This window comes from Bombyx mori, chromosome 1 (assembly GCF_030269925.1).
Source record: "Bombyx mori chromosome 1, ASM3026992v2".
Taxonomy (NCBI): Eukaryota; Metazoa; Arthropoda; class Insecta; order Lepidoptera; family Bombycidae; genus Bombyx; species Bombyx mori.
The window spans coordinates 9,359,198-9,383,998 of NC_085107.1; the positions used below are offsets into that span (position 1 = coordinate 9,359,198).

Sequence of the window (24,801 nt, forward strand, 5' to 3'; positions counted from 1 at the left end):
GCCTGTGAGAATAGAGTACCAACGTATGCGACCGTCACGGGGCAATGCAAAGCCGCTGTCGCCCAACACATGTCTTGTCAGATCCCCGGATTCACTCTCGGTACTTTTAGGCCCCTCAAGCACCGGTCACCGTCCTCGTCGAATCGTCGATTACGACGAAGAGTTCAACGAGCGAACTAACCCATAGTCACAGCCCTCTGAGTTTCTCGCCGGATCTTCTCAGTGAGTCTCTATTCCGATCCGGTGATAGATTCTGCGAAGCGTTAGCAAATTCTCTCAGGTTGAGCCCGTGAGCTCACCTACCCGTCCGGGCGTAGCTGGAATAGCTTCTTAGGTTATCAGCGAACAGGTAGAAAAAAACTAAGTATCCTAATACTCAGTGGTAGCTGTATTAAAATTGTATTTTTTATTTGAACTCTTCAATAGTATCTTAATAATTTATACCAGACTTTTAAGTAACAGTTCAGTTACAAAAACCTTTTTACAGTGAGGCTGTTGTAAGAATCTTTTGCTAGACTAGACTACGAGTAAACTGACCAAAGAACAGTTAGGATAGACCAAGACCATAGAATACTTATTTTCTATAAAAATAAGGTAGGGTACTTAATAAATAGAAATAAAACTACAATCTCACATCAATAATCACTTTTATTGATAACATAATAATTTCTACAATGACACATCTTTTAAAGAAGTACGAATAAATACATAATATTATATAAAGATAAGACAAATCTAGTAACAGAACGACATATATATTACTATAATGCAAGTACCGTCTAAAGTGCCTGAAGAGACAAATTCACTTGTTGCCACTTCTAGTTTGCACAGACGCTACAAAGCCAGACGGTTTAGTAATACTATAATATAATTATTATAAATGAAAACTAATTTAAATGAAAAAAAAAAACCACAGAATAAACAAAAACAAATTTACAACATCTATTTATTTAAACACCCAGATAATATATAACTAGATGATTATTACAATTACTATATTTTTAATCACTACATTTTTAGCATGAAAAGCAACTACCAGAGTAACGCTTCCATCGTTGTTACGACATATAATTTTATAATGCGACTATCAAGAAAACACAAAATAGTTCTCGAATAAATTTCGACTTACGATTTAAAAACTACTAAAGAAAATTTTGCTGTTATAGCTTTTCCTAATACTAGTAATCGATAAACGAGACAAAATTTTATCTTTACGAATGAATAATATTTTAATGAAGAATCTACGCTACGTATCGTAAATTCTAATATTACGTAAACGGACTAAGTCCCTATATAATGTTGAAGTTAAGGTACATAGCAAAGTTATAAATACCCACCTAAACAATAAAAACAATAGAATAAATAAACAATGTTCAGTGTAAATGAATGATGAAGGCATGTTAACAAAAAAAATATCTCTAAATAAATATTCATAGTTTTTAGACACCCCTGAAAAAATAAATAGTAATTTAGTAATTTGAAAAATAAACTACAATCATAGTAGATACTTAATCTAATGCACACCTAGACATTTATGATTCAAAAACGTTATATTCTAAAACACCGATAGAGAAAAAATGTATATAATGTTATAGTTTCAACTATAAGTTCATACCATATCATAACCATACTACATTGAATATACTAGGAAATATTATGTGTATGCTTGAATGGAGAAAACGAGTTCACTTGATTATCTGTTCATTGATGAATGTTAGTATTTTTATGAGAACGATAAACTCAGGCAAAACAATAGAATAAATAAACAATGTTCAGTGTAAATGAATGATGAAGGCATGTTAACAAAAAAAAAATATCTCTAAATAAATATTCATAATTTTTAGACACCCCTGAAAAAATAAATAGTAATTTAGTAATTTGAAAAATAAACTACAATCATAGTAGATACTTAATCTAATGCACACCTAGACATTTATGATTCAAAAACGTTATATTCTAAAACACCGATAGAGAAAAAACGTATATAATGTTATAGTTTTAACTATAAGTTCATACCATATTATAACCATACTACATTGAATATACTTGGAAATATTATGTGTATGCTTGAATGGAGAAAATGAGTTCACTCGATTATCTGTTCATTGATGAATGTTAGTATTTTTATGAGAACGACAAACTCAGGCAATGTCTGAGTCGGTTGCAGGTATTATAGATACAGTTGATGATACACAGTAGCTTCTTGTCATAGTACCATAAACGCACCATAGGTGGGGCGCGAGTCGTCAAATCATTCGAACTTCCTTGAGACTTCAGAGATATAGTGAAATCTAAACTCACACACATTAAACATTACTACGACACCAATAATTTAAACGTGCTGCGTATACATTTTACTACGGGGATTAAACTTGTTAAATACTATAATTTCATAAAATATGTCGTCTCTAAGCGACTAAATTAATTGTCCGCTACATACAGGAGAATCGCTATGAATTTCCAGCAAAATGCTACTGTAAGACCCAAACCAACTATCAGGGCAACCCTGCAGAGGTACTGCTATTCTTCGAGGAAGGGGTCAATCTCCTCAAAGTACTCCATTAGTTAATTATCCGGAGTGGTCGGTATCGGGGGAGTGGAGGCGTCGCGTACGGCGTATTTAGTGCAGTTGTTGATTACAATGCAAGCCAGGTTCTTGATCTGATCGTACGGAGCCGGATGGTTCAAGAGAATGTTCAGCAGGCGCAATCCGCCTTCGGCCTCCACCAAATTGCAGTACTTCTCGGCTGAAAATGTTCATAGAATTGACTAACACAATAATAATAATTATGATAATAATTTTTTAAAATTTTCGAATCACACGTTTTGTTTGCAGGCTGAGGGGCAAGACCGAAAAAAGTGTAGTGATTTTTTAAGCAGTGATTTTTTAAGCACTTCCATCGCATCACCTAGAAAACTGAAACTGAAATTTGTCGTCAATTTTGAGTATGTGCAAAAATAGTTTATAAAAATTAAATAGCTTTATAATTTTTTCACTAATATTCCAGAAATTTATCTAGAATACCATATTTACTCGCATTTTACATTCACATTTTATGATTCGTATAATTATTGTATACTGACCCATTTTTTTATTTATTCATTACTTAATAAAACGCACAAAAATTTTATTATAACAAAACGAACTCCGTTTCAATTGTTTTGACTTTGCATACCATGCAACAAAATAGTTCGGTATCGGTTCACGCTCTTTGTCGACTTTTTTATTTATTTAGTTGGCGTACTTTATTTTTACTCATTAACAAAAGAGAAAACACGATACATATCGCAAGATAGCCGTCGCAGCACCATGGTTCCTAAGGAATGTAGATCTCCATAATGACCTGGACCTAGAGTCCATCAGTAAGTATCTACAGTCAGCATCAATGTGCCTCTTCGATAAAGCGACACGACATGAGGATCCTCTCATCGTGGCCGCCGGAAACTACACAGCCGATCCTGCGGACCAAATGGTAAACTGTCGACGTCGCCCAAAATACGTCATTTCGGATCCAAACGGTGCTTTTTGGTACCCCATCACCGGTCCTGGTTCTCGTCAAACTCGTCGCTGGCGACGAAGGGCTCAACGAGTAAATAAACCCATAGCCACAGCCCACTGTGTTTCTCGCCGGATCTTCTCAGTGGGTCGCGTTTCCGATCCGGTGGTAGATTCTGCGAAGCACGGCCCTTGCTAGGGTTCGTCTTAGCAACGTCGTCAGATTTGAGCCTCGCGAGCTCACCTACACGTCAAGGCGAAGCTGAAATAGCCTCTCAAGGCTATCAGCATACGTAGGAAAAAAAAACGATACCTACATCAAATGAATATAGACCATGAATTGACAGTGATTAAGGTCGAAATTCGATTAATCGTATACAATAAACTCCAGTACTAACGGTAGACTGTGGTGAGGTTGGCGAGCGCCCACACGGCCCAGTGCTGGCACTGCGGTGTGTGGTGAGCGTGGAGCAGACTCAGTATCGGTTCGAAGGAGCGATAGTTGATGTTGCGTTCGGCGTGCAGGTCCCAGCGCTCGACGGCGGTGGCCACGCGGTGCAGCACGCAGACGCGGCTCGGCTCGTCGACGGTCCAAGCGCCCGGCCCGTCAGACGCCATGTGGGCCAGCACCCCAGCCGCATTGTAGCTAACCTAAAACACAATGCCATTGAACGTGCTGTGGGTATAGTAAGCGGCACGTAAGTTGGCAAGGTTTTGGTGTAGTGGGGGTAATGTCGCGCATAGTGCACATTGCAACAAAAAAATTGTCACTTTTATTGCCCGCATATAATTTAATTTAATTTTATTAAATTTTTTATTTGCCATAATTTATTTTCAAGTCTGTTTGTTTAGAAGAAAGTTAAAGAAAAGAGAGGAATTCGTGAAGTATATTAGGTGTTATAATAAAATACAATAAAAAGTTAAGAAGTTTATTTAAAAAAATATAGTTAATATTAAAAATTATGTGTCGCCGTCGTCACTATCATTTTCTAATAGTGCTACCCCTTGGATTAAATTTATGGTAGCACCTGAGCTGGTGGAAGGAGTTGCCTCCTCATCGTGGACATGACGAAGAGTCGCTGTCGTCACTGACGTAAATAATAAAACGGCTCAGTGACTGAATCGACTATATGGTCATTGGTATTTGGTCCTGATATTGCAAACAAACTTAAAACAATAACACTCGTAACAAAAACTAAATTTAAAACAATAATAACAACTCGTAAGTATAAACAAAGGGTTCCTACAACTTTAGTACGCGCATGTGTAACCGGGAGCGAACGGAACGTGGACGCGGTGCGGGAGGCAAGGGTCGACTGACTCACCAATCGCGCGCTCGGAACCGTGCTACGTCTTTCCCCACGTCCCGCTTGACAACCAAAGAGACCTAAAAAACGACTTCTACGCATCTAACAACTCTTGCCAAGTTACGTGCCGGGGACTATATACGACAAAGGGAAGATCTTCCACCGAGCGGGTGATATTTGCTCGGTAGACCGACGGTCCGAATGTTGTTGTTTCGGAAATGTATATATGCGAGCTTATCTTGAAAATGTCGTAAGCGAGATTCAGGCATCTGTCAAATGTCTTGTGTTCTGTGATGGCTACCGACACAATTCCATTGAAGTCGTCGCGGCCTAAACGATATGATGTCCGGTGCATTCGTATGTAGTAGTAGCTATGGGTTCGAATCCCGCCGGCAGGTACCATTTTTTCCAACAAAATACGTACCTGGTGTGTACTACTGTATTACTGGTGGTAGAACCTCTTGTGAGTCCGCACGGGTAGATACCACCACCCTGCCTATTTCTGCCGTGAAGCAGTAATGCGTTTCGGTTGGAAGGGTGGGGCTGCCGTTGTAACTATACTGAAACCTTAGAACTAATATCTCAAGGTAGGTGGCGCATTTACGTTGTAGATGTCTATGGGCTCCAGTAACCACTTAACATCAGGTGGGATGTGAGCTCGTCCAACCATCTAAGCAATAAAAATAATAATAAAAACCTAAAAAATGTTCACGATTTACTTCCATAGTGAAGTATTAACATCATGTAATAAAAATCACACCCGCAAAATTATTATTTGCGTAATTACTAGTGGAAGGACGTGTTGAGAGTTGGGAGTCCGCACGGGTAGGTACCACCGCCCCGCCTATTTCTACTTGAAGCAGTAATGCGTTTCGGTTTGAAGGGCGGGGTAGCGGTTGTACGGTTAAAAGTGACACCTTATAAAATTCATTTTTTAAGGTGGGTGGCAGCATTTACGTTGTAGATGCTGCCCACCTGTTGTTAAGCGGTTACCGGAGCGTAACCGCTTAACACCAGGTGGGCCGTGAACTCGTCTACTAACCTAAGCAAAAAAAAAAGAAACAATGCTTTTAGTTAATAAGATAACTCTGGCATCCAGAATTTTTTGACAATTTAGTGTGGCCAGACGAAAACAGTTCTGACGCTACGCATTAAATTTTTGGACCTGCTAACTACAAGATACATTGTACTAAACTTAGGCCAACCAGACGAGATAATAAACGTAAACAAGCGGACCGTTACTGAGTTACATTGCGATAGCGAGGGATTATTATCTCTGTCCTTATCACTCGTACGCGCAGTTATGGCGTCAGTTGGTCGACAACAGCTGTCGTTGTGTGTTTCGTGGTACAGGAAACCACTGAGTACCGCAGTTGTCAACATTTGGTCCGCCATTTTGTGAACAAGTTCATTCCTGTTTGGATTGCGTTCGAAGTGATACATATTTTTTCGTTTCCGTATTTACTTGGTTTGTTGTTGTTATTATTCCGTTTTTGTTAGTTTTATTTTTGATTTTTGCTGTTATTGTGAGTACTTAGTTAAAAAAATAATTAATAAATAATACTTAGCAAAAAAATTTTAGGTGGAAGTCCTAAGACTGCCACCTTATCATTGCGAGCTCAATCCCATTGAACTCGTATGGGCTGACATAGAGGGATACGTAGCTCGCAATAATACTACATTTAAATCTGAAGATATGAAAAAACTGCTACAAGAGGGGATCCAACGTGTATCTGCTGATAAATGGCGAAATTGTGTGGATCATGTTATAAAAATCAAGGATAATTTTTATAGCAATATTGACAACATGATTGATAATACAATAGATAGTTTTATCATAAACACAGCTCACTCGGACTCTTCCGACGAATCATCTTTGTCTAGTACAGATGACAGCGATTAAAATTCGAACTTTGTAATAATTTATTTACATAAAAATGATTTTTACTCCTGAAACTTTGTTTACATTTTTTATCTCGTCTGGTTGGCCTTACATTACGAATCATTATAAATAAATTTAGAAAAAAAAAACGAGAATTTTTAAGTCCCTACGTTACAAAAAAAAGACTATTCCTAAAAATCAAATCGTTTAATTTACACAATAATTAGTGTTTCTTGTGAAACCGACAGACGTGAAGTAATTATGAGTTCGGATGTACACAGAATTACATCTTCTTTTTTATTCTAGTTTCATTCGCTGCGTACTATAACTTTGATTTTACTGGGCAGACGGCATTTCGTAAGGCCGCACGTGTCAGTACCGCCTCTCCGCCTATTTCTGCTTCAAGCAGTCATACATTTAGCCAAGGAGCTATTACACAATGCAATTAAGATTTTGCCTTCATTCGTTAATGGTGTATATAGACGCTGATACAATACATAGTACAAAATTTTGGAGTGAGCTATATAAAACACATACATACGAAAACATGTATGCATTTCATACACGGAAGATGCGAAATGTCATAGAAGTATTCTGTCTCATTCACTCACAGGCTAAAATTCTATAAAGTTTGTTTGTCTTTTTTTAGTGTCGCTTTTTCGTTTCATCACATTACAAATCACAAGTGCGTTAAGAATCCAGACTACAAATGCTTAAGATGTTTAAATAATGATATAGTGGCCAATCTGGGGTCGAATTAGTAAATAAATTAAAGCGTTTTCATTTAATTAACAATACAGACCTCAATTCCATCACTGGAAGAATCCAGGAGGTCATAGAAGACCGTAAGGAACAGTTTGTTCATTAGCTGAGGACGCAGTTCACCGACCTCCGCGACATTTCCCAGTAAGCCCATCATATTACGAAGCAATTCTTCATTGTCTGGGAAATTCTGTAAATTAATTAAAAATTAGTTTACTTATTGTTTTAAATGTGTTTCGTTCGCAAATATAACCAAAATATAAAGGTCCAAGCGTAAAATCTATGAAGTGCTGTTGACTTTAGTTCGGACTCTACGCACATACGTCGCTACATACAAGCCGAGCACAAATTTGGTTTTCGAATATAATAAGGCCGTGTGCTGAGCGTTAGCTAATATTAGCTAAGCTCAGAATTAGAAAAGCTCACAGTTTGATCTAATTTATTTGAAATTAACTCTGCCCTTGGTGGCGGCAACTCCGGATTTAAAAAGAAGGTTGGTCAGGAGAGGTACCTCCCGTATACTAACCGTAAAAAGCCAACACCGAACATCAGGCGGCGATTGAGCAACCTAATATCCTGTGTAACCAGAAGTGGTCACCAGACGACAGAAAGATCTAAATCATCTCTGAAAGGCTGATCCGGAAAGACGTCGGAACCCACGGCGACTATATTCCCAAGAAAACACCTGTCACCCTGAATATAGTAGACAAAGAAAGCAACTTGTTGGACCGGACGGTGTGAAATATGCTACCGAAGCTCCACCTGCGCAGGAACAACGTCTGAACATAAAACATCTTCTAGTGCGCATTAGCCTCAAACGAAACCTACATTACAACGGACACATTGCCAGGAAAGACACGAGCCAATCTTGAAAAAACTGATGATTACTGACAAAGTAGAAGGGACAAAGATGGCGGTGTGCAATGCAGCGCGTTAGTCTGACCAGATCTACACTGCCCTCGATTATACCATTTCCGATACTTAGAGTCGCCCAAAGGAGACGAACGAGATGGCACAACGTAATGAGGATGAAACTCATGGATGAAAGTGGTCACGACCCTCTGACCCGAAGAACACAACTGAAGGAGCATTTGGTTTAACTTTTGATCGTGGGTATTAGAAGACGCAATTCCTTTTTTTATAATATAGCCACAATACGAATGTCCAATTATGGCCTACCAAAACATTATTTATTTATCAATGTCGCAACTATAGATCGAAGTATTCGAAAATAGACTACGCTTGTTCATGAATGTTTAAGACTTACTACATTCTTTTCAACGCGAAGAACACATTTTTGAACCATACGAGACGACATATTATTTTTTCCTATATGTATGCAACATTTAAATCAACACCCTACTTAGTAAAACGTGTTTCTACCCATGAACAAGTCATCGATCGCCTATAATTAAAAACCGCTTCAATGATCATTACTACGAATTTGTTCCCTATCTTAAAATATCTAATGAGGAAAATATTAATTGTGTCAATTATAAATTCACTCAATTGTACCTAAACTGTTGTAAAAAGACATTATTGTCCTTGTCAAATTAAACAATTTTACAAAAAATCCATATCAAATAAGGAGATTCATGTCTTTATAGCTCAACTACTTAATATATCGTCCATGCAGCTTAGTCAAAATCAATAATAATAACGGTCAATAATAATAATCAAAATAACAACCTCTGTCGGAACTATACTTGTACATTATATTTATTGAGCAGATTATTTAGGACAGCACGAAGCACGTGTGTTAAAAGCACGTCAATTCATTTTCGTTCACGTTAATTCATTTACCTAGATAAAATACATTGCAAACATTTCACGAACAGGCGGATAGACCGCTTCGAAAAGTTGTGTTTAGCTTATACCATTTTTTTGTAACGTTATTATGAAAATTCGGTTCTCTTTGTCACTCCACTCATTTCACGTTAGACCACGAAAAATTCTATGTATACAAGGCATAACATAAGAACAGAAACTTACATCCAGTTCGAGTTTTTTCAAAGCAAAATTCCATATCGACTGTACACATTTTGTTTAGATACTTACTTTAAGACATGCCAGGAAAAATTCCATGCCGCGGTTCTCGAGGAATCTTTGACAATTCTGTGGCGTTTCGTCAGTAACGTTCCACATAGTGGACCAGGCCACCTCCAAAACATCGTCGCATATGCGCCGATTCAGGCGATCCGATATCAAGTTCAACATTTTCTAAAATAATAAAAAAAAACCATAAAACGATTCATCTAATAATATTTTTTTCTTATTTTCGTATATTTTTTTTTGTTCGAAACATCAAGCTTACACCATCACAAATCATTGTTTTAGCTATCCTCCGATGCAATGTTAATATTGCAAAACAGTCAAATTGTAAACGCAATCATAACATTTCAAACACACTGCCGCCGTGAGCCACAACGATAATGTTGAGGTGTATTAGTATTAATTATTGATTTTACGCTTATAAATTAGAGAAACCGTCATATATGCCAATAGTACCTACTACCAATATATCGTTTGGCTATAATGAGCACGCGAGCTCACGTGTCGTTGTTTAAAGCTGCAAAATTCAATTTTATACATATTCATATATTTTTGTAATTAATTATCTGGGAAATTGTTTCAGGAAAGCTTAAATGTGGCATCATCTTATTCAAATCACGTACATATATGGTACAATGTTTCAAGGCCGCAAGGAGAAATCTTACAAATATTTTTCTTCTTAGTCGGAGACTCTTGTCAGAGTCGTCGTGGTTAAGCTGACGATATGCACCCAGAAGCATTCGTTAGGTCCCCAATAGTCGAGGATTGCCTTCTTAGCGTTGCGCTTCCAGACCTGGCAGTTCTGGTTGACTTTCTTTTTTTATTAGGTCAGTTCAATGGGTTAGTGATCGGCCGAGTGATCTCTTCCTTTACTGGCCTTGAACGATTAGTATCTTCATCGTCTCCTTTTTCTGGATGTGACCAAAGAAGTTTAAAATACGCAATTGCACAGTTTACGAAAGTCAGTCTTTGATAAAGAATTCTTTGAAGATGGATGCATTGATGGTGAATACCGTCCACGGGATCTTTAGATGTCTCCAGCACCACCACATCTCGAGGACATCTATTTTACGGTGATCATGCAGTCTTAGAGACAAGATTTCGGCTCCATAGAGAAAGATTGGAAACATAAGACATTCCATCAATTTGACCTCAGCTGCTCCACTGCCAACCTAGTGATGGATCTCGTCATCACATCTTCCAGTGCAGTCTTCCAGTGCAGGCTTGCAGATTTTAGAGTCGCGGTAGATGTAGATATGTAAAACTTCGCAATTATAATAGCTGTTTTGTACATCGGTTCTAAGTTATTCAGCCCTATCTACTATCATAGCCTTCGTCTTGGCCTGGGTAATAGCAAAGTCCGAATTTAAGGCTGGTAATTCTTTCAAATATAATGAATAGTTTGAAACAAGTTTACAATTATATTATGATTTTGGTCATGGTTTCCGGTCGAGAAGTTCCGTCTAGCTATTTCGGCAAAAATTGTTTACAAATAAGGTTACATTTTACTATTTTTCGAATAGTCACAACGAAGTAAAATAAAATTAAAAAATTAAAATCTTAAAACATACTAGAACGAATACAATTTTAAACAGATTGATATCGTGACTATTTGACCTCCGATATCGAGAAACGGAGAGTTCCGAAAACAGCACTACATGCCTTACGTCCAGTATTCTATCGGGCACCTCTAAAATGATGGATATCGTTTAAGCGACGAACTAACATGTTCTGTCATTGGTTATGAGCGCGATAACGCGGAATCCGGTTTATCGCGTTCACTCATAACACAGGCCTGCATTGATTCGACAACAAAATTTTACTATTTGTTATTATTAAGCAACTGTGGAATCTAAATTTCGAGGACACGATCTGTTTTATTATTCAAAAAATTCAAATAGTTTAACTCAACCGGTCGTGTGCCCAACATAAAACAAAATCAGCCAATAGTAATAAAGATACCTAAGGCGGAGGAATGTTTGATGTAATATGATAGGGTTTGGAGATTCATTACCGATTTCGTAGAAGGAGACATTGCAACGTCTTATTTTCATGTAACTTCATAAAACGCGTCGGATGATTTAAATTTTATAACTAATTGAAACATTTCGTTCTTTTAATATGTTTCAAATTAAAATTCCTTAATACGCGTGCACAGTAAAATATTTGTTTCTAAATCGATTGCAGATTTAACCACGTAGGTATACATAACAAAGCATTGCACGAATCGTTAATCTAAAAACATTTACTTACAAATTTATATTTGAACATTCGAATGAATACTACCGTTCCATAATTAACTGTTTGAGCAACAAACATTAGAATATACAAAGTTAACTATTTAGAAACACTACATTGTTACAAATTCTTACCTTGATCTAATTGGCAGCAATGTCAGGTACGAACTTAATCTAATATATAAAATTCTCGTGTCACAGTTTTCGTTGCCATACTCCTCCGAAACGGCTCGACCGATTTTCGTGAATCTTAGCGTGCATATCGGTCAGGGTTGAGAATCGAACAACATCTATTTTTCATCCCCCTAAATGTTAAGGGTGGTCCACCCCTAAATTTTATTTGTTATTTTTTAGACGAAAATTTTTGTTTTTATTTTTTTATGATACAACATACAAAAATACATACAACCCTAAATTTTCACCTTTCTACAATCAACCCTTATTTTTTATTTGCTATTTATTTATTAATAAACTTTAATTTTTTTGGCAAGATTTTCATTTTTATTTTTATTTTGTCATGAATTAAAATAAAAAATCTGATGTTACTCATAATTTTTCATCCCTCTATGATCAACCCCTATTTTTTATTTGTTAATTATAAACTTAAATTTTTTTGGCAAGTTTTTTATTTTGTTTTGTGAAATGAAAAAAAAAAAATCATATTACTCTCAATTTTCACTCTTATACGATCAACCCCTATTTTTCCATCCCGATTAACATTTTTTTTATTCTATGGACAGATCCGCAATAAGGTTGCAAGATGGCAATCAAATATTATAATTGTAGTACGATAAATTCTTATTCAGAGTTTATAATTTCAAGTTCCTTTAATTATGATTTTTTTAAATTGAATTTGGTCTCCCGCCCTCGCCGGTCGACTACTGATCAACTATCAATCGATCAGCTATCCCCGCCAGGTGTCACCACCCATCCAGCAAACATCACGTAGTAGGGATGAGAACGAAGCCGGTCTCCTGTCTTACTTACTCACTATACATCATAGATTATACACTTAATATATTTGAGAGCTATACAATACTATACATTTTTCAGCCATGTTTTATTGGTTTTATTTGTGTATCAATAGTATGTTCAGTAGGTCTGAGAATCGGCTACTATCTATTTTTCATACCCCTAAGTGAAAAGGGTGGTCTACCCCAAACATTTACTTTTTATTTTAATTTTTTGGATATTTTTTTTGTTTATAATGAGGTATTATGTGGTTAAGTGAGGTTTTTTTTTCTCAGTACAATTTCCCTAGAAATCTTATTTAAGGCAACACAACGTTTGCCGGGTCAGCTAGTCATGTTATAAAATAACGTTCAAATTTAGGTTGATAATTATTTTTACTATGCATTCTAATGACCATTTCCCGCAAGCGATATCTGCCATATTTTTTTTTCACCGTTGATATTCTAATGTAAGCTGACCTGTCGAACGCTACGTTAATCACGAAGATACGTCTTCAATGACAAATTTACTAAAGCGCACAGTAACGAATATAATACGTGATTACAGAAATCGTACGATCTTATTAAATGGCTTCGAGTTCCCTTATAGTTGTAGCTTCTATAGTCAGTGTATTTTGCAAGGCACATTCAATTATTGAAAATTAAATTTTTGAAACATTCAATAGTGAAAATTCAATGTATTGTTCTAATCAAACAAAGTATAAGCCCACCCATATTGAAGATATCGTGAATTAAATACTTATTGCAATAATATTATCATTATGTAACGATTGCATGTACTGATAACTGTTTCGGTTTTATAACTATTTAAATATATATGTATACCATTCAATAATAAGTTTTTATTTGAGAGCATCATGAATATTAGTTTTAAAATTACGGGAAAACTGATATTTTTACATGGTAGTTCATATTCCCATTTCCCTAGCACGTCCGCTCTATAATATCGATGACGTCATAAAGCCTAAAGAGCAACTCCCATTAGCAGATCTGAATTGTTTTTCTATGTTATCATTTTCGAAATTGACTTAAATTTGTTTGTTTTAAATTCTGGATTTTATATAAAAAGCGGTATCGGCGTAAGCATAGCGCAAGCGTGTCGACGGAAAAAAACAATATGCAGGACGTGAAGGTACAATGCGCCGGGAGCTGTTTTAGCACCTATATGTATTTCAGGTCTAACGGAAAACACCCCACTCCCCTCCCACCCCCTCTCCCACCCCCGACTGCCAATCAATACGGTATATGCGCGAACTACGTGCGCAAAGTTTAAAAATACGAAATCGTCTTTTTCATCCACTGCGCAACGATTTACTTCGTGGAAAAGCATCTTTATAACACATCCCATGCCATCCCATGCCATAAATATTCGTACAAACTAACTAATAAAACTTCGTTCGTAGTTTGAAGCACCTGAAATACATCTAAACGTTTAAAAAGATCATGGCTACGCCCTGCTTATCGCGCCCATCGCTGCACTAAGTTACGCCGATACTTTAAATCCAGCTTTATTAAATATTGCATTGTGGGTGCAAACGGCTATTTCCTAAATACTATGTTTGATATTTCGCACCCATCGTCGCAACCGCGCTAGGGCCATATTGTGGACTGTGAATGCGCACTAATACGCAACAAATAAGGAAATTTAGAAAACAATAACCTTTTATGTATTCGTAAAGAAAGTTGCAGTTAAATAATTGAGAATACTAAAATATTTCGTCTAATAAACACGATGACCGAAATTAAAATATGATTAAAACGCAAATTAATCCTCTTTTATGCAAACAAATAAACGTAAGAAGCATGATTGAATAGTTAGAATGGGGGGCTTATAGTTTTCAATATAATTATAGTACCTCTCAATATTACAAAAAAAGAAAAAACACAAAACCCAGAAGACTTTTATCCACTTTACTTAATTATGTTATTTCATTTCAATAATAGCCCTCATGTAAATTCATTATCAAACATTTCAAATTTCTTCTTTTTCAAGGATTTCACACATGCTGTTTACGGACCCCTTGTTCAAAATTCGCATCTCAATATGAACTTCAATTGACATTTATTGAATTTAAACAATATCAGTTGAAACTGTGATGTGAAATGCATCACTTTATTTACTTCTCTATCAAAACAAAGGTCCGAGGGTAAATTTAATTTTATATAACTTTATTTCAAAGGAAACTGATAAAAATTTCAAAAAGGAAATATTGTTTTAATATTTTTTTCAAAACTGAGAAAAATTGCATGGAAGTCGTTCTTAAATTGTTTTTTACGTGTATTAGTTTTATCAGATCCAAAAACAGTATTTGAATCATTACATAAAATCTATATTCTAACATCACAATGCCTGATGTCAGATATGATTAATCGTTGAGTTTTAGTGTATATTCTATAGTTAGTTTGTCCCTTATTCGGGTCCCGCGTAATGAAGTTACGTTAACTGCATTTAGTAGATAATGTCGCGGCATTTTCGAAAAAATAAAACGGTCGGTATCCTGTTCCCAGGAGCTCGATGACTCGTTGTCAAGGGTATTTGATTTACTTTTGTGTACTTTTCGCTTTTGCTGTGTTATATTTTAATCGAAATCGCAGTAATTTGTAATCAAATCAACAGATTCGCGTTGCCACTTTTTAAAATGCATGTACTCGTTACATGTACAAGCAGATAAGATCCACGTTAATTTGTATTTGGGGATTTTAGTATTTTGAGTTCGTTCGTTCTGGGTCAATTTAGTTTATAATCTCGATAAAATTTACTGCACAATTCTTTAGATCACTTTTATGAATATAAAATATAGGAGGTATTCTTATGCAACTGTCATGACACGAACAAAACTGAGAAAAAATATTGCTCACCAAAACAATTGGATTTACGTGAAATCTGTATTATTATATATTGTAAAATTAAGTACAAATAGGATGCGTAGATGATATTACATCCTTACGAATGAAGAATACGAGTACACATTTTGAAATATAGTATGTTCTAAAAGCTAACCCCAATTGCGCCTTGGTTCCCAAGGAATCTTTTTTGCTTTCCATCAACTTGGCATGCGAGTGAGTTGAGTAAATATATAGCAATCCGTTGAACAGAGCCTTCTTGATTTACATCAGTAACACCGCTTAGGAGTATCTGCACAGCTCGTTCATATTCAAAAAGCTGAAATTAAAGAAAATAGTGTAATTCAATTGTATGTTTGATATAATATTTTAATTGAATTACACATTCGACTTTGTACCACATCATTAGGAATCTTGAATTCACAGAGAGTAAGACATCCATTCCTCATCATGGTGTCATCACCAAGATGTGCATCCATGCCATCCAGCAGTGCTGTAATTATACGCTTCTTCATCTTAATTCCAATACGTTCTTTTTCTTTGCCTTTCACAATATAAAACAAGGTGGCACTGTAAAAATAATAACAAATAAGTCATGGAAACAAGTGCATAAGCAATATTAAGCATATTTTTTTTTAAATTGTTACCTTCCAGATATTTGGATGTGTTTTTCAGACACATGTCTATCCATGGCATCAAGCACAACATTCAAGGCCCGTAACACATTTGTGTTATTTTCATATCTAAACAGGTAATATAGATCATTTAAAACACGGGTCAGCATTACTGGCCTTTCCATATATGCTGCAGCTGCAATTAAAATCTGCTTCTCATTGGCATCACCAGAAATCTTAAACAAAGAAGATTTATTTATTTTTTAACAGGCCTTACACAAATCAGCTACATGAATAGTCCTCTAGTAGTAGTAAGTCCAGAACAGCTGCCAGCTTTCTTAGCATATATAGATATGGTCTCAAGTACAAGAGACAATGTTTTTTAGTACATTGGCAGCTGAATAAGCTTATAACCTGGTCCTAAATGGTTACCAAAACCTATAAATATTACAACGTGGATGCCAACATCCTTCTTAAGAATAGTATAACAGCTGCTTCACTATTCAATTTTATTAATTCTTCATGACAGAAATAGTCAGGGTGATGGTAAGTCACAATAATTACAATAGTTACAATAATTGTCAAATACAACTCAAATGAGCAACAGCAGATATTACTCATCAACAGATAACAGTATCTCAAAAAGAAAGTTTTTGATCAGCTTGTGTTGCAAGTACATATGACAGGAAGATGTGGTTGCTCATAATGAACATTATCAGGAGGCTTAAAGTCAACCATAGAGCAATGGAGACAGCCATGCTTGGAAAATCTCTGCAAAAACCATAGTAATAAAATAGCCTAATGAATTACAAGATTTAAGTAGTAGTGAGTAAGGCATATTGCTTGTAGATCAGCGGTCAGGGAACTTTTTTAATTATTACCCCAAAATATTTTTCTGTAAGTTGATATTACCCCATGGCGCCAAACAAAAAAAAATGAAAATATATACTTTTTACTCACAAAAGTTTCATTTTTACCCCCCAAAATTTCATTATACCCCATTTGGGTTAATTTACCCTGGTTCCCCGACCGCTATTGTAGATCAATACTCTTATTCTTGTTGAGAGAAAAGGCTAAATTTTCAATTTCATTGGAATAAAGTTATCCTCAGCTTTCAGACCGGAAATACATGTTATAAATAAACAATAGTACCAACCCATGCAGATTCTATTCAAAAATAGTTAAAATGACAATCACAGGGTGGATGAATGCTGGATGAAGAAAAAATAATAAAAAGATACTACTACTAAGGACGAGGTAGTATTAGATTTTTGTTTCAGTGAAAAAGAAGTAATTTTGCTGTTTCGAGTGCAAAATACAAAGCACAGTTACTCTCTTTACAATCTATAAATACTCACCACTTTAGCGGGTATATCATGTCTCTTGCACGCACCATGATGTGTTCCATACAATCCGAGAAAATTCAGAGGGTTGTTCACACGGGACACTAGGCCTGGTATATCACAGCGTACTTCAGTTTCCATTTTATCAGAGGTGCTGTCATTGACAGTTGACAATGTTGCAGCCCCTGTTCCAGCTAAATTTGTGCCTGATATGTCAAGTGAAACCAGAGCAGGTAAACTTGTCACTAACTTTGTCAGCACTTCATTTGGATTAAGATATTTTCCATGTCTTTCATTTGACTGTGATATGTCCAGATGTTGTAAAGCTCGAAGACCAATAATCCAATCAGTGATATCTTTGGTCCAGTGCACACTGTGCAGTACTAAAGATCTCAGATTTCGTAATCGAGTTAATGCCCATATTGAACCAGCTGATGCACACTCAGAGAGATCCAAGTGTGTCAGATTGGAGAGAGGTTTAAGGAGCAGTAAGTGGAAAATAGCAAGTCCACGCTTGTGTATAGTAAGTCTCCGAAGTCTAGGTGCAAAAATTATGAAGCCGCGTTGTTTATACGCACTTTCATCTTGAGCTAGGACATGTGTGGCAGGACCAAATTTGAGAGAGACTAAGTTCCTGCTGTTTCTGTTTATTGTTTCCAGTGACATTGGAGAGAGATATTCGCATTGTATGAGTTCAACTTCCTGCGGTTTGTGCTCCATAAGGAATCGAAATCCCTCATCAGTGATGCGGGAATTACGTAGTTTTATGGCGTCGAGGCGTGTACGAAATCGATCGCGAAACAAGTTAGCAATATTGTCGTTAATGCGATTGATTCGTTGGTATATTTCTAGAAATTTTTCACATATTTCAGCAGGAAGTATTATGTCTTCCTTGAGTTTTCGCCAGCGAGTTGTATGATCCAAATCTGTTACTATATTAAGATGTTCAACTAAATATTCCAAACATATCTCAAGTAGGGAATCTGGTGAGGTATCGTACAACGAAGTAATCTCCGCCACCACTTTGTGCGCCATCCTGTCTTTAAATCTACTGACGATTTAGTAATTATGTGCTGCAAATGAGTTTATTGAAACCTGCCAATTTATATCATTTCGCGAGATTCTTACCCACATACACAATGAAGTCCTTTCACAAATGAACTACTCATTTTTACAGAACAAAGACACTTTTTAGGAGTAACACGGTAGACAGCTTCAATCTTGAATATGGATACCTCAACTGAGAAAAAATCTATATCGAGCGATGCCCGATGGATTCTGCGCAAAGCGCAACCAATAATCTGTGATGGATGCAATGCTACTTTCAGTAAAGTAGAGCAGGTAGGTACAACATACTACATCGAGATAGACATACGTGTAGGTATCTACTATTTACTCACTACTGCATATTCTTATTCTTTTGGCATAACGAAAACAAATTGATACCGTATATCGATGTCTCAATCTTTTGAATTCTAAAGATCGATATTTTTGGGCGTATTTTTATATTTCGATATTTTGAAAAATCGATTTTAAATTTTTAGTACAAAAAAGTATAAACAGATGATTTAATTTCATGAATAATTAAGAAATAGTATTTTTATTTTATATTACTTAAGTGTCACGTACATGAGCTCACGACCCTGGTGGTTTTCAGTGATTACTGGAACCTATAAACATAAACAACGTAAAGGCCGCTACCCAAGTTGAGAGATAAATTCTAAGGTCAGTTTACAGTACAACAGTTACCCTACCCTTCTAGCCGAAACGCATTAAGGCTTCACAGCAGAAATAGGCAGGGGGGTGGTGTGGACTAACAAGACGTCATGTTATACTACCACTAATTACGCAAATTAATTATTTGCGGGTTTGATTTTTAGCATCATCGTGTAGTTTTTATCGGTGTTATTGACTTCAGTTAAGTGTTTTAATTTTTTTAATAATAGTTGTTTTAATACTAATACAACTATTTCTAACACAACAACTTTTAAATCGCATTGATCGATATTTTTCATTGAAAATGTCAACATCAAAAAGGTTCGATATATTAAATCGATACTTTTGTACATCCATTATCCCTAGTTTGAGCTGTTCTAGAATTACGTAGTTGGACTTTTTGGCGGGAACGTGAGGAGTTAAGTTGTGCGAGTTGTTTCATTTTGTCTATTTAGTGTTTATTCGGGTTTAAATGTGTAATAATGGTGGTTTATTTACTGTTTAGTATCTGTGGAAGTGCACAAATGTGGGAAAATGAAACAAAGCCTTTGTAACTTCTTAGTTATTTCTCTGGATCGTCCAAAAAGTCCATTGAAAAAGTCTCAGTAAATAACCACCATTTTACTAAGACATTTCATCCAATATCATCTCATTGGTACATTTAATTCGTTTTCAATAATTTATGTTATGTCTCGATTAGTTTTTTATTACTCACTAGCTGTGCCCGCGACTCCGTCCGCGTGGAATGGCGACTTAGGGCGACAGTTTTAGGACATATCTTTTGGTTTATGAACACCGTCATTTGGGTATTTACAAAAATCTAATTTAAAGTAATGCTTCTCTATATACGACATTACACGTATAGCCATCGGGGATCAAAGCATACCGGTTGCTAGGATTGCTAACATGTGACAGAGCTACATAGCCGTGTGACCGAGTTGACTGTGTGAAAAGCAGTTAACACTAAGATCTACACCTACTACTTTTAGCATCTGACCTTGGGCTTTATTTATTATCATCACGAAACATAGGCTCACTGGAAACGCGATCGGCAGTGAGTCGTGCTTCCCGATCTTCTAGTGTCTCCTGAGACCGGGCATTTGCTGTCCGAACCCTCTGAGAGCTCAGACGAATTTTCCTATCAGTAAAGGTCTCAGACTCAAGCGATAATGCATGAGATTCACGATCGATGGACAAACCTGAGTCTTGCCTCATGATTTCCTTCAGATTCCTGTGATCGAACTAATCTCATCCTTTTAGCATTCCTGCTGCACTGAGAGAGGTTGGATCTTTTTCGAGGCGTTCTTACAATAACTAGTACCTACTAACACAACGTTGTTTGGTAAGCACGTACTTATCATAAAACATAACTTATCATAAAGTTTACCACAATAAATTAGTGAAAACCACATCTAAATCCGATAAGCTGTTTCTGAGATTAGCGTGCACAAACGCACAGACAAAGAGACAAAAATTCTAAAAATCATTATTTTGGGTTCTGTTCCGTTCATAAAGCCCCCAATAACATTTTTTTCTGAGATATCTTCCATGTACAGACAGCGACCAGTTACGATTTTATTATAAATGTATTGATGATGATGATTGATGAAAATTGGTACACCTTTTTTATTTATGAACCAATTGACATGAAACATACACTAAATGTTAAGTAAAGCTTACCACATAAAATAAATGAAAACCACATTTAAATCGGATAAGCTGTTTCTGAGATTAGCGTGCACAAACGCACAGACAAACAGACAAAAATTCTAAAAATCATTATTTTGTGTTCTATTGCGTTCATAAAGCCCCCAATAACAATTTTTTCTGGGATATCTTCCATGTACAGGCAGCGACCAGTACCTAACGATTTTATTATATGTATTTATTATAAACTATAAATAATTAAAACGGCGAATTATAAAAATCTTATTACTTGACGCTGGTTAATGCACAAACCGTGACGGAGCCAAAAAATTAAGAAGATATAGGTACCTCGGTACTTATGTAGTACCTACCTACAATATGTAGGTCAAGACATACAAGACATCTGCATGATCTGCATTTAATTTTATTTTATCGGAGCAAGGCCATGTTAGCTTGTACCTGTGTAGGTAGTCTGTGACATTTGTATCAAATTATCAGTCATTGGTACTACACAGTATTGTATTGGTAAAACTTGTAATCCCCTGCGAGGAAATCACGGAATAGGAAAAGTGATAATTTAAATTAACTTCAAGTATGTATGTATGTACTTCATTATATAGTATAAATCAAAGTCGCTTTCTCTGTCCCTATGTATGCTTAAATCTTTAAAAACTACGCAACGGATTTTGATGCGGTTTTTTTAGTAGATAGAGTGATTGAAGAGGAAGGTATATTATATGTATATTAACATCCATTAAATAGTGGAGAAATCAATAATAAATTACAGTTTCCGAAGCGAAGCGAGGGCGAGTCGCTAGTTAAACTATAAATTGATAATATTAGTATGAATACAAGAATAACAAGACATTACCATACAGGAATGACGAAAATTGAAGTCCACTAAATTTCCTTTTTTTGAGAAAAAAAGAATTCCTTACTACTTCTTACTACTACTACTACTACTTTTCCTTACTATTTTAGTCGATAAAAGTTTTGTTCGAATATTTTCTGTTATGTCTGGTCTTGCAATAAAATTGTGTACCATCTCGTTTAGGGATGGCTGGGACGCCGCCTTGGGTACTGGAGGCGGAGGCTCTCGCCGCTGACTATCAGTGGCGGGCTAACCTTCGTGCCCGGGGAGTGGCGCGTCCCAGCCTTAGTGTGGTCAGAGCGCGGAGGGCCCAATCTCGGCGGTCCGTGCTGGAGTCATGGTCCAGGCTGCTGGCCGATCCTTCTGCTGGTCGTAGGACCGTCGAGACGATTCGCCCAGTTCTTGTGAATTGGGTGAATCGTGACAGAGGACGCCTCACTTTCCGGCTCACGCAGGTACTCACTGGGCATGGTTGCTTCGGTGAGTTCCTGCACCGGATCGAAGCCGAGCCGACGGCAGAGTGCCACCATTGTGGTTGCGACTTGGACACGGCAGAGCATACGCTCGTCGCCTGCCCCGCATGGGAGGGGTGGCGCCGTGTCCTTGTCGCAAAAATAGGAAACGACTTGTCGTTGCCAAGTGTTGTGGCATCGATGCTCGGTGACGACGAGTCGTGGAAGGCGATGCTCGACTTCTGCGAGTGTACCATCTCGCAGAAGGAGGCGGCGGGGCGCGTGAGAGACGCACAGGCCCGCCGCCGTCGAGCGGGGGCCAGGGAGGCGGATCTCGCCCAAGCCCTGGCCCTCTAAGTGTTTTGGTGTTTCGGGTCTCTCTGACATGTTGGCCTGGTGGCCCGGCGAAGGGGGCCTAAGAAGACGACGTACAAGCTGCTCTGCACGCCTTTTATGCATGAGCATCCGGGTGATGGAAGGCCGGCTACCCACGCTGGTTCTGACCCAGCGGGGTATTCCGTAGGATAGACCAACCGGTGCCATCTAGGCGGGCTTCGGACAGCCTGCCGACCGAGAGGGTTGGTGGTCGTGGCGCCGACGACCGCCAGTCCGGCGTCCCGAAGGGGAGGGTGATGGGAGAGATGTGCTCCGCACTCACTAAACGCTTCACTTTCCCCCTTTTGCCTTTTCATGAGGTCTGTCTCATGCGAGGTTTGGATGCTGGTTGTTGAGCGACAGGAGGTTTTAGTCGGTTTGACTCCGACATACCCCGCCCTCTATCCCCAGTGAAGGGCGGAAGTCCGGCGATTTCCTCCTGACAAAAAAATAAATAAATCTCGTTTAGGGACAATTTGAAATAGTGTCAACCAGTAAACAGTAAGCTATTGTTCAAAGACTCACCGAAATAGTGCTAGTGTAAGAAGTGGAAATTATATGATTAAAGCAATTTTAGAGTGAATTGGCAATGTACTGATGGCTATGTACATTGAGGGCTATGTACTGATATATACTGTGAGCAGTGTTAAATATTCTTACTGGGGAAAAATTCGTTCCGTTATGGACTGACAGTATACAGTCGCATTATCCTAAGGAAATATAGACGTCATAAATCGTCACAATTTTTCTACTGTGAACATGAAGTAAGGTCCTCTCAGTGCTTTGATCACGTGATCACTTTATCCGTGCAACCTCATTTCAATAATTCGGTTTTAAGTCATTAAGCATTAAATAATAGGTTGGGGAAAAAGTTTCTTCGCATTTTTTAAGAAAATTCACAACATTTTTTAATATAGTTTATTTACATTTAACTAAAGTATGTAGGTACCATTTTGTTCGATAACTTTTTTCCATCTTGTAGGTAGGGACATGATCCCATTGCTATAGAAATTTTGGGGCTTCCCGATCAAAATACCGGGACAATTGGTTTTGGCAGTCCTCTCGTGATGTTAACCTGACACTGCCTAAAGAATTCTGAAGAAACCGAAACAGGTGGAAATCTGAAGGTACTATACGGACTATACGGTGGATGTATTAACACCTCCCAGCCAAGCTCTCTTAATTTTTGCTGAGTGGCTAAAGATGTGTGAGGTCTGGCGTTATCATGATGAAAAACCACACCCCTTCTGTTGATTAAATTCCGGCCGCTTTCTCTCAACTTCTTGCTTTAATCTCATTAGTTGTTCGCAGTAGAGTTCAGAATCGATGGTCCTGCCTGGTCGTAACAGCGCATAATGAATAATATCCTTCCAATCCCACCACCCACACAGCATCACCTTGTTGCGAGTTAGCCCGGGTTTCGCCACAGTCTGTGAAGCCTGACTGGCCTTTGGCCATGACTTTTTTCGCACGTTCTTGTCGTACGTGATCCACTTTTCATCACCAGTTATCAGCTTCTACAAAAATGGTTCGAATTCATTACGTCGTAATAAAGAATCACAAATGAGTACACGGTTCATCAGGTTTCTTTCAGTGAGATCATGAGGTACCCAAATATCTTGCGTACTTCTTTGTGTACCCCGTTTTTTTCAAATGTTTTGTGGTCAATTCCCAGTTCTTCAGTTACGTCGTAACTACTGATATGCCGATCTTACTCCACTTTTTCAAAAATGGCATCAGTTTTATCCGTAATAGCCGACCAGAGCGACATGCATCTTTGACATCAAAATTTCCGGATTGAAAGCGCTTAAACCAAATTTGTGCTTTTCTCACAGACACTGCACTAGGTCCATATACATTGCAATTTTTTTTCGCGGCTTGCGTTGCATTTTTACCTTTTTTATAGTAAAATTTTAAAATGTATCGAATTTCTTCATTAGATTCACTCGTCTTGACAGTACGAAAAATAAATAAAAATTACACATTTTCCTAATTTGAATTTGGAATTATCTTCTTTATAATTTAAACTTTTAATTATACCAAAACTAGCCAGATACAAATAGTATAGCCAAAAAGATTTTATTACAAGTTCATTGAAACATACTATAATGCGAAAAGACTTTTTCCGCAGCCTATTAGTTTGGTGCACAATGTTTAATTTGACCTAAAAGTATACTTACTGCCATTAATTCTTATAAATAGTAATAAAGAAAATAACTTGAAAACGCAATT

The 24,801-nt window shown here is 37.1% G+C and overlaps 1 protein-coding gene across 1 annotated transcript; it reads right to left on the reverse strand.

Moving 5' to 3' along the window:
* Positions 1-630: 630 nt before the first annotated feature.
* LOC101738622 (protein zer-1 homolog) lies at positions 631-18,987 on the reverse strand. The gene is made up of 8 exons (XM_004929801.5): positions 17,524-18,987; positions 16,199-16,401; positions 15,950-16,121; positions 15,709-15,870; positions 9,506-9,667; positions 7,488-7,637; positions 3,895-4,147; positions 631-2,747 (listed from the first exon to the last, which is right to left on the reverse strand). The coding sequence occupies exons 1-8, from the start codon at positions 18,541-18,543 to the stop codon at positions 2,566-2,568; spliced, it is 2,304 nt and encodes a 767-aa protein (XP_004929858.1). The 5' UTR covers positions 18,544-18,987; the 3' UTR covers positions 631-2,565.
* Between the last annotated feature and the right edge of the window lie 5,814 nt (positions 18,988-24,801).